This window comes from Myotis brandtii, unplaced genomic scaffold (genome assembly GCF_000412655.1).
Source record: "Myotis brandtii unplaced genomic scaffold, ASM41265v1 scaffold145, whole genome shotgun sequence".
NCBI classification, from domain to species: Eukaryota; Metazoa; Chordata; class Mammalia; order Chiroptera; family Vespertilionidae; genus Myotis; species Myotis brandtii.
Genome location: NW_005355204.1, coordinates 1192546 through 1204049, shown reverse-complemented (window position 1 = coordinate 1204049; position 11504 = coordinate 1192546). Strand labels below are relative to the sequence as shown.

Here is an 11504-nt window from a genome sequence, read left to right as displayed (position 1 = left end):
GCTGCTGCCCCCCCCTCCCTGGCCTCGTCCCCACACTCCGGCTCGGTTTCCCCATCTATACCATGTGGGCTGGGCCATCTCAGTGCTTTTTCTGGTCCCCACACTACGATTCTACTGTCACAATATTTCCATTTGACAAGTAAAGCGAGAGCTTCCAGGACATTCTGAAGAGTGCATTTCCCCTTTGCCCCCCCCCCCCCCCCCCCGTCTGTGCCCCCCACAAGCACACCACCCACAGGCACGGAGTCCTTGGTACAAAACCAAACCAGAGAACAGGGCACTTGTGGAGGGTGTGCTCGCCGCAGACAGGCCAGCGTGCTGGCGGCGTGGGGACGAGACCCTCCCTGTAGGAGCTGTCACCACCTCTGGGTGGGTGGCAGATGCGTGAATTTTGGGCCGGCAGACGGTGCACTCCTCCATGCACTGTGGTTAGAGGTGTGCTGAGTCACGGGGCTTTGCAAAGTCCCACAGAAGTCCCAGTGATGCGTGCGACACTTCAGATGACTCTGCTAAGGACAGGGCTCGTCAGTCCAAGCCAGGGGTCCTCAAACTTTTTAAACAGGGGGCCAGTTCACTGTCCCTCAGACCTTTGGAGGGCCGGACTATAGTTTTAAAAAAAACTATGAACAAATTCCTATGCACACTACACATATCTTATTTTGAAGTAAAAAAACAAAATGGGAACAAATACAATATTTGTATTTGCATGTGGCCCGCGGGCCGTAGTTTGAGGACCCCTGGTCCAAGCACATGTGTGCCCCCGGCAGTGCGCGGCTGCTAATTAGACTTGTGCGAGTGAGGCTTTCCTCAGCTGCCCCGGCAGGGACGCGGGCGAACAATGAGGGACGCGTTTCCGTCCGGCCGAAGCTGCAGATGGCCACCCTGTGTGGGCAGCACGGTCCCCATTGGGCCTTTGGGTGGAGAAGGTGGCGATTTGAATGTGTGGAGCCCTACAGGAAGCTTGTCTCTCAGCCAGTGGTTCCAGGGCCTAAGGAACGGGGTGTGGCTGGGAGGGACGTGGAGGAGCAGGTCCTCCTTCGGACAGAGGGTGGGAGCTGCGGGATTGTCCCGGAATGCGCCCTGCTCGGCCAGCACCGCTGCTGGGTTCTCAGAAAGCCCTCACCCTGGCTGGTGCGCAGGCCACCCCACGTCAGCGCCTCCCGCGTGGCGCTGTGGGAGGCATCCATGGGCCTCGTGGCTTCTGCAAGTTAACATTACCCTTCCTGGGGGTTCTGTTTCTCATCTGGAAAACCAGTTCTGAATGTCACTGCGTGGAAATTACAAAAAGTGAGGGGTGGGGAGGTGGGGAGGAAGGGATGGGAACGCGAATAAAAAACCCAAGTGGCTCTGGGTTCTTGAGCCTCTCTCCAGCTCTGCCTTTGTTCCCCACAGCCCACGGCCCATGTCCACGGCCAACAACCACGGCCCACGGCCCACAGCCCACAGCCCATGCCCACGGCCAACGACCACGGCCCACACCCACGGCCCACAGCCCACGGCCAATGGCCACGGCCCACACCCACAGCCCACGGCCCACTCTCACAGCCCATGGCCATGGCCCATGGCCCATGGTACACTGTCCTTACTCAGATAAGCCATTGCTCTCACAGTGCCCTGACATCTGAGAGCTGTGATGATGTTCTGAAGCCCTTGCGAAGCCTGGCCACGGTGTAGTGAGGGTGTAATGCCTTCCTCCTCTCTGAAAAGGAAACATCACTTTCTCTTCTCTGCCTCCCTTTTTCTCACAGACGGAGTGTTTGGAAGGTGCCAGAAGGTTCCGGTGACAGATGTCTACCACTATGAGGTGTCGCCGGGGGCCCAGCAGCGTCTGAGGGCCGCCCTGCTGCAGCTGTCCCGCGCAGGTAGGCAGGAATGGAGCCGGGGGGCTCCCGGGGCCGCTGTCCCCGCAGCGCTCAGGGCTCAGCGACACTCTGCTTCTCAGAATTCTGAGGGTCGAGAGGAAGTAGGACCGACTTAGTGGCGGGGAGAAGAGGCTGGAGCAGGAGCGCCTGCGGGAGAGGCGGGCGGGCGGCTGCGGTGTGCAGATCCACAGTCGCTCTGCAGCGCTTCGCGGGCGAGCGGGCGCCGGCGGGCAGGTGGGGGCTGCTCACCGGGTGACCATCCGGCCCCACCGCCCATCACGGAGAAAAGCAGTCACCGCTCTGCCGCTGTGGGCAAATTGTTGTCCTACAGTTTTCCACAGGGGAGTCCTGTTAACTGTTTGCTCAGATAATTTTTAATTTTCAATAACTTGAACATTATGATGTAGAACTGTTATTTATAATTCACATATGCACGAGCCTGGACCAGAGGCCGACCCAGCTCAGCATGGTGGGGAGAGGGCCTCAGGCCGACCCAGCTCAGCATGTAGGGGGGTGAATATTAATTAAATATTCACCCACTTTTGATTAGATTTGGGCTACACAGAATTATTTGTATTAATAGCCATCAGATTAAATATACGGTTTATGCACTCAGTTCACTTCCTAGCTCAGTGTGTGGGGGGCTCAGGCCAACCCAGCTCAGCATGTGGGGGGCTCAGGCCGATCCAGCTCAGCATGTGGGGGGGCTCAGGCCGATCCAGCTCAGGCCGATCCAGCTCAGCATGTGGGGGGCTCAGGCCGATCCAGCTCAGCATGTGGGGGGCTCAGGCCGATCCAGCTCAGCATGTGGGGGGCTCAGGCCGATCCAGCTCAGCATGTGGGGGGCTCAGGCCGATCCAGCTCAGCATGTGGGGGGCTCAGGCCGATCCAGCTCAGCATGTGGGGGGCTCAGGCCGATCCAGCTCAGCATGTGGGGGGCTCAGGCCGATCCAGCTCAGCATGTGGGGGGCTCAGGCCAACCCAGCTCAGCATGTGGGGGGCTCAGGCCGATCCAGCTCAGCGTGTGGGGGGCTCAGGCCAACTCAGCTCAGCATGTGGGGGGGCTCAGGCCAACTCAGCTCAGCATGTGGGGAGCGATGGGAGGGGCTTGTGGGGTGAAGCCTCGTGTGGTGGCCAGGCCTAGAGTGGGGCCTCCATGCCACTGTGGGTCCTGGGCTCTCTCGGGCTGTGTGTGGCTCCAGAGGAAGACGTGTGTGGTCCAGTGAGTAAGGGGAACAGAACTGGCTGGGCTCCCCCGGGTGTCTGCAGTGAGCGTGGTTTCTTAAGGGCCGGGCAGTGCTGAGTGGCAGGGCTCAGCAGAAGTGGGCGCATTCAGGTCCTGTCCGTGATTAGCTACGGGGCTTGGCCGGCCACAGGTGGGGGAGCCACTGAGCGTCTCAGCCAGGCTGTGGTCTGCGCCTGGGCCGGAAGTCTGCAGGGCAGGCCTTGGGGGGATGATGGATGGGGCGGGTCATCCAGGACAAGGAGGGTGGGAGCACCGAGCTCCTGCAGAAGCCAGCCTCACAGGAGCTGGGGAAGCTGAGGGTGAGGGTGAGGCTGAGGGTTAGAGGGTGAGGGTTATGGTTAAGGGTAAGGGTGAGGCTGAGGCTGAGAGTGAAGATGAGGGTAAGGGTTAGAGGGTTAGGGTTAGGGTTACAGGGTTAGGGTTATGGTTAAGGGTGAGCGTGAGGCTGAGGCTGAGGGTTAGAGGGTTAGGGTTAGGGTTAAGGGTGAAGGTGAGGGTTACGGTTAGAGGGTTAGGATTAGGGTTAGGGTTAGGGTTAGGGTTAGAGGGTTAGGGTTGCAGGGTTAGGGTTATGGTTAAGGGTAAGGGTGAGGCTGAGGCTGAGAGTAAAGATGAGGGTAAGGGTGAGCATTAGGGTTAGGGTTACAGGGTTAGGGTTACAGGGTTAGGGTTATGGTTAAGGGTGAGCGTGAGGCTGAGGCTGAGGGTTAGAGGGTTAAGGTTAGGGTTAGGTTAGAGGGTTAGGGTTAAGGTGATGGTGAGGGTGAGGGTTAGGTTTAGAGGGTAGGGGTGAAGTTAGGTTAGGGTTATGGTTAGGGTTAAAACAGGGTGAGAGTGAGGATTAGGGGTAGGGTTAGAAGGTTAGGTTTAGGGTTATGGTTAGGGTTAAATGTTAGGGTTAGGGTTAGAGGGTAGATGTGGGGGTGGGGTGAGGTTGAGGGTTAGGATTAGGGTACAGTTAGTGTTAGAGGGTGTGGTGAGGGCTAAGGTTAGAGTTAGGGTTAGATGGTGGGGTTGAGGGTGAGGGTGAGGGTTAGGGTTAGAGGGTGGGGTGGAGGGTTAGAGGGCGGGGGTGAGGGTGAGGGTTAGGGTTAGAGGGTGGGGGTTAGGGTTAGAGGGTGGGGGTGAGGGTGAGGGTGAGGGTGAGGGTTGGAGAGTGAGGGTGAGGTAGGTGGCCAGCTGCTGGCAGGGTCTGTGGGTCAGAGCGAGTCGGCTGCGGAGACCCGTTTCCTCCGCATTATGGCTGGGGTCATGCAGAACCATAATAACCCAGTGAAGTCCCCTGGTGACTGGGTGGCATGCCGTCTCGTGTTCAGTGCCTATGAAAGTCTGGTGCAGGCCAAAAGCAGTTTCTTCTTTTTGCAATCCTCCCCTGAGGATGTGTTTTTATTGATTTTTTTTTAGAGAGAGAGAGAAGGAGAGAAACATCGACTGTAGAGAGCAACCTAGATCGGTTGCCTCCTATACATGCCCGGAACACCCGTCCCCAGTGTCTGACAGGGACTGGGGCTGGGCCCGGGGTCTGTGTGTTCAGTGAGCACCGGCTGACCCAGGTGGCGGGTGTTCGGCCACCGGCATGTGTCACCCCTCCTTTTGCAGCTGTGTGCGCGGACTCATGGTCTGGTGGTGCCCATGTGTGGGACAGGGCCCAGGTCACCTGCATGTGAGCGTGAAGGTGGGTGGTTTGGTGTATTTAGATTCTGCACTGCTGCTCCCGATCTGCCAGTAACAGTCCTTACTGTGAGAGCTCTGCTGGCACTGCTTCACTCCACACATGCACACACATGCATATGCACACACAAATGAGCACACGTGGACTCACAGATGCACACACATGTACAAACACACACATACCTGAACAGATATGTACACACTAACACCAACACACATACATCCCTGTGCACATATATACAAACACGCATCCATATGCCCACATGTTCAGCAACACAGGCACCACTGTGCACACAGGACCGCATGTGCACACCCACATATCCATCCATGTGCATTCCCCCACCTCCATGTGCATACACACAGATGCACACACACATTACCACACATACACCAGTGTGCACACATGTCACGTGCCTACAGACATACACATGCACATGCGTACAAACACACAGATGTGCGTGTGCCCACACCCTTTGGGGTCCCTCACCTAACATGGTGCTTCCCACGGAGCTGTCATCGAATCCCCTCCCCTGTGCTCCCTGCTCTCTGCCGCACTGTCTGTCTGCGTCTCCGTTTCCTCCTGGTCATGAGGCTCAGTGTGGTGACACCTCGAGGTGTGGAGGAGTCTGTCTCCTCCTGAGCTCGGCTCACACGATGTGGCGGGCTTGGGGAAGGGAGCGTTTTCAGAGCCGCTGTGGTCACTCCATGCGGTCACTGCATTTGCCTGGCTGTGGCTGCATCCCAGTGTGTCCCGGACCCGGTGTGGGCGCGTCTCCGGGATGGGGAGCGGCTTCCTCCGTAGAGTCTCTGTGCTGATCGAGGGCAGTGTGCTCATGATTTAGCCATGCTCCCACAGGAGGCTTTGCTTCATGGAGGACACATTGTTCTCTCATGGACTAAATTTTAAAAACACATTTCACGTCTTCCGACAAGCCATTGAAATTCCGTGTATAGTGTCATGCATTGGCATGTGACTTACTCCCTGGCGGAACCTCCCGACATATTGAGCTGGATGTCAAAAGCCAGAAAGTAAAGCTAAGGAACATATCTAGCGCAGTGTTGTAGCTCCTTAAAGGAGAATGAGAAGGATCCCAAGGACAGGGAGCAGGGCAGAAAGCCAGTGTCGCCAGGAGGTTGTAGAGCTGGGCAGGGGCCAGTGCTGCGACCCGGCTGCTCTGCCTGAGCGTCTGGAGCCGCGGCTCAGTGAGGTGGCCTTGGCTTCTGGGGCTCCCTCCGTGGGTGGCTTCTGCTTGCCGTCTACCTGTCCCTTCCCACCTGCACCTTCCCACCTGCCCCTTCCCACCTGCCCCTTCCCACCCGTCCCTTCCCACCTGCCCCTTCCCACCCGTCCCTTCCCACCTGCCCCTTCCCACCCGTCCCTTCCCACCTGCCCCTTCCCACCCGTCCCTTCCCACCTGCCCCTTCCCACCCGTCCCTTCCCACCTGCCCCTTCCCTCCTGCCCCTTCCCACCTGCCCCTTCCCACCCGTCCCTTCCCACCTGCCCCTTCCCACCTGCACCTTCCCACTTGTCTTCTGTTGCACCTTGGAAATCAGGGTCCTTCCTTATTGCTAAAGTCTGGCCGAGCTCACCTGCCCCAACTCCAGGTGGATGAGTGCTGTGGGGTGGAGTGCGGGGATGTGCCCATGGTAGTCAATGCAGTCACAAAGCTGCTATTCAGGTGGACAGTCACACATGTGGGGACATGGCAGAGGGACCGCTAAGGGCGGGAAGTGGAAGGTCATGAAGGGGCCGTGAGTGGCAGACAGTGGTCCACTGTTTCCAGTACCCACCCTCCCCACCTGCTCCAGGGCACTTCCAGCTTCTCCAAGTCTGGGGCGTTTCTGCGAAAGGAGGTGCTGTTAAACCCACCCGGCACCATGCTTTCACTGCAGAAATGTATGAGGCCAGATGTGAGGAAAGGGGGCCGGAGGCAACACCACGGCCTTCGGGGAACCAGTGGCATCAAAAGTCAAGGCATCTGTCTGCTTATGCATCTGTTGCATTCATTTATCTGTGTATTTGCTGACATGTCACTGCGGGGACAGGGGGGCTTGAGCAGAGGTGAGGAAGAAGAAGCCCTGGTTGGACTTTTCAGGAGAAGACTGGAAAGTAAAGTAACATATGGGCAAAAGGACAGGTACAAGTGCAGATACAGCCCAGAGGGTCATTCCTAGTGGGGCATCTTCCTCTTGATAGTCCTCAACTGACTTGAGTTCTGGACACTGCTGATAATGAAACATGGCCGATGTCATCAGCTGCACAGAGACGCTGCTGTCACTCACCTATGCTCACTCTTAGCCAGCAAACCTCCGCTGCAGGTGCGCTGTTCAGCCAGACAGGACACACCCCGCCTCCCTGGGCCCAGGCCTGGCAGACAGACCCTAGGCCCCAGGTCCCCATGGAAGCTCCTTTGTCCCAGAATGGATGCAGGTAGCCAGCCTGCTGCTCACTGCTTGGGGCTTGGGCTTGAAAAACAATTTCTTTTTTTTAGCCCTGTCTAAAAAAAAAGACAGAAAACTTCCCTTACACAGTGAAAGCAATAGATTTGCAAGTCCAAGAAGCACAGGGAGTCCAAAACAAAATGAACCCAAAGAGGCCCACACCAAGACATCATCATTAAAATGCCAGAGGTCAAAGACAAAGAGAGAATCTTAAAAGCAGCAAGAGAACAGCAGTTAGTTACCTACAAGGGAGTGCCCATACAACTCAGCTGATTTCTCAACAGAAGCTTTTCAGGCCAGAAGGGAGTGGCAAGAAATATTCAAAGTGATGAATTGCAAGGACCTGCAACCAAGATTACTCTACCCAGCAAAGCTATCATTTAGAACTGAAGGTCAGATAAAGAGCTTTCCAGACAAGAAGTTGATCACTGGCAAACCAGTATTTCATGAAATGTTAAAAGGTCTTCTTTAAGGAGAAGAAGAAAAAAAAAGATAAGAAAATATGGCAATAAAATGGCAATAAATACATATCTATCAACAATTGAATCTAAAAATCAAAATAAATGAACAAGGAATCTAATGAACAAAATAAACTGATGAATAAAATAGAACCAGAGGCATGGAATCATGGAGCAGACTGATGTATCTCAGAGGGAAGTGGGGAGGGGGGCAGGAAGAGATTAACCAAAGAATTTCTATGCATATAATATGCATTCCTATGGACACAGACAATAGGGTGGCGAAGGTGAGGGGGACATCTGTAATACTCTCAACAATAAAGATTTAAAAAACACCATCTTATATAATAAAGAGCTAATATGCTAATTAGACCGTATGGTGGAATGACCTTCCAGAACGACCTGCCGGAATGACCATTGGGCAGGGGGCAGGGCCAGTGAGCCTGTGCTGCCAGGCCAGCCATAGCGGTCCTGGCGCCCCCCCCCTTTCTGCAGAGGCAGTGGGAGAGGCAGCGGTGCAGTCCCAGTCCCGGCGCTGCACCTTCCGCATAGGCGGCTGCAGGGGAGTGGGCCTAAGCTGCAGTTGGACATCCCCCAAGGGCTCCCGGACTGCCAGAGGGATGTCTGACTGCCAGCTTAGGACTGATCCCCCGGGGAGTGGGCCTTAGCTGGGAGGTAGACATCCCCTGAGGGCTCCCGGGCTGCGAGAGGGCCGGGCTGAGGGACCCACCGAGTGCACAAATTTTTGTGCACTGGGCCTCTAGTAAACAAATAAAAGTGACTCAAAAAGGTATAGAAAACTTGAAAAAGCCTTTAATCATTAAAAATTTATATATGTGCCCTGGCCAGTGTTACTAAGCAGTTAGAGCACAGGCCTGCACACAGGAGGCTCCTGGGTTTGATTACCGGTCAAAGGCATGTACTTGGGTTGTAGGTTCGATCCCCAGTGTATGGGAGGCAACCTGTCGATGTGTCTCTCTCACATCAATGTCTCTTTCTCTCCCCCCTTTTCCTCCCCATGCCCCCTCCTTCCTCCCTTCCACTTTCTCTAAAAATATCAATGAAAAAATATCCTTGGTTGAAGATTAAAAAACAATTGTGTACCTAAATTTTCAAGAAGGAGTTATAATTTGGTGAGTGTGTGGTCTGCACTGGTGGTGGGAAATCCTCCCAGTCTCCTACAGACACGTGAGCCATGGACGTGGAGCCGTGTTACCGGAGGCCCAGTGTGAGCCGTGTGCGCACAGCATCTCACACTCTGCTAGGCTCTCATGTGACTCCACATTGAGCATCATCTCCTATTTGGGAAAAATCCCATGAACTAGGAAAATCCCCTGAACTAGGTTCATATTTGCTCTTGGCATCTCCTCATTGGCTATAAAGGACCCTCTTTCCTGTGGGTTTTACAGCCAAAGAGTAAATGAGGGTCTTCATGAAAAGATCTTCTCCAAGACAAACCTCTCTCTGCCTCGAACAAGTAGAAAGAATGGTCAGGGGAGCTCACAGCATGTGGGCCGAGAGTCTCAGAGCTGAAAGGAGATGCAATGTCTTCCACACGGCAGAGGCTGCCTCACCCCTCAGCTTTCTGGGCAGGTGCGCTCAGGACCCAGATCCCTGCCCCTCTCAGACGTGGTCTCCCAGCTACTGCTAAGGTTGGGGAGTCTGAACTGGAGGGAAAACAGTCCCGTAGTTAAAACAAAAAATAGGGTGGGTTCTAGAGCTTTCCTTCCCCGGATTTTATAGTCGTGTTCCAGAAGCCTGTGTGCTCCGTGCTGCCCTCTGTGGCAGGACCCTGCGAGAAGGAGTCCTAATTTGCACAGTGAGTCTTCGCTGCCCTCTCGCGAGGAGCAGTGAACCTAGGAAGATCGACATCTTTGCATGGAAAGACTCCTGTTCTCTCAGCTGTTCAAGGACTTTCAGAATGCTGGCCTGTCCCCTACCTGGCCCCCAGAGCGGCCTCCTCGTGCCCAGCATGTGTCTCCAGGAGCCTCTGTGTCCGCACACCACGTGCTCTGCCACATCCGCAGCCTCAGAGATTGTTGGTCCAAGGAGGCTGGGCCCAGAGGGCTGGATCCATAACACAGACTCACCTTCTGTTTATTTAACTATCTAACCACCACACACAGGGCATCTGAGAACATGGCCAAGAAGGCCCACACCGTGATGGCCGACAGCGGACAAGGTTATCACGAACTGCCGGTGCCGGTGAGCAGGTTGCGTCTCTTCTTTCCCCAGTGAGCCGCACGAGGGGGTGGAAGTCGCATGTTCGGTCTCCAGTCCCCCAGGTTCCAGTTTCTTCCTGGAGCGCCTCCCCTGCCCTTCTTCTCTGGTTCTCAGCTCTGCCACCTCTCCGTCCTGTCTTGTCTCTTGCCTCCCATGGTTCATCCAAGCGCAGAGATGGTGTGAACGCATTTCTGATGTTGCAGTTTGTTCTTTGGGGGCTGGGGGTGGGCAGTTGCATGACTTGTGCTCGAAGCAGAGCAGCTGCAGAAAGCAGACTCTGTCTTCCAAGCTGATGCCAACAGCTGATACCAAAGCAAACCTCTAATTGCACGAAAGACGTCAAATAAGGAACCAGACATGAAAGCAAGGGCCTCCCACACAATTTCCTCACTTGGGGGCCAAACCAAAGTCTCGCTTATTTCTATGTGTTTGAGGATCACATTTTTGTCCTTCAAAAGATGTGTAAAGCCTGGCTGGCCTGGCTTAGTGGTTGAGCTTCGACCTATGAACCAGGCGGTCATGGTTCAATTCCCAGTCAGGGCACATGCCCAGGTTGTGGGCTTGATCCCCAGTAAGGGACGTGCAGGAGGCAGCTGATCAATGATTGTCTCTCATCATTGATGTTTCTATTGCTTCCTCTCCATCCCTCTCTCTCAAAAAAATCAATAAAAACATTTTTTTAAAAAGAAGATGCTTAGATATCTTTGTAGGTTCCAGAAATACTCATAAACTACCTCTTACCCTTACAATGAAAACTAGATGCCCTTCCCTAACTTTGACTGCTTTAAAAGCTTGCATTTTCCCCTGAGGCAAATTACAGCCTTGACTTCTAACCGTGCAGGATATGGTCAGGTTAGTCCTGTGAGAACTGTAGCTGACACCAGTGTCAGGGCATGCTTAGCGCCCATAAAGCACCGGGTGGGGCGGAGGCAGCATCTGCCTTGGGGATCCTGAGCGTCTGTTTCACAAAGGCTTCATTTCAGACGTGACGGAGAGTTGGGCGTGGACAGAGGAAGAAATGGAGACCCAGAGAGACCTGGGAGCTCCCATCTTCCCAGAGAGGCAGGAGGGGAGGACCCATTTATGGGCTGTGTGGGATGTAACCTTGTCTGAAACCTCAGTAAATGCTACCTAGGTCATAGAGACGATCACTTTTTTCTGTGAAGTAATTCATATTATGGCCGTGTGTGGTACTTGCATCCATCCTCTCTAATAAAAGAGAAACATGGTAATTAGCCGTACATCCGCTACCCTTCCCATTGGCTAATCAGGGCGATATGCAAATTAACTGCCAGCCAAGATGGCGGCCGGCAGCCATGCACTGAAGCGAACAGGGAGGCTTGCTTGCTCCAGTGACGGCGGACTCCAACGTTCCCCGCCTGACTTGCCGGCCTCTCAGCTGCAACTCTAAGCAACTATGTTGCAAATATAGAAGCTAAACAAAACCCCAGAAACCGGCTTTCAGTCAGCCGGGCTTCAGCCAGCCTGACCGCAACATTGTATCAATGTTTTCAGCAGCGAGGCCTCGGAGCTAAAGCTGGCCCAGAAAAAAAAAAAAAAAAGAAAAGAAAACAAGGAGCGGTTAGAAGCTTTAGTCACTC

The 11504-nt window shown here is 54.5% G+C and overlaps 1 protein-coding gene across 1 annotated transcript in view; it reads left to right on the top strand.

Moving 5' to 3' along the window:
• The window catches only part of PTPRN2 (protein tyrosine phosphatase, receptor type, N polypeptide 2), a 496295-nt gene that overhangs the window by 101870 nt on the left and 382921 nt on the right, over positions 1–11504 (top strand). Inside the window, exon 4 of the mRNA XM_005861191.2 lies at positions 1749–1862. Within this exon, the coding sequence (XP_005861253.1) occupies positions 1749–1862 (114 nt within the window). The remainder of the gene's footprint in view (positions 1–1748; positions 1863–11504) is intronic.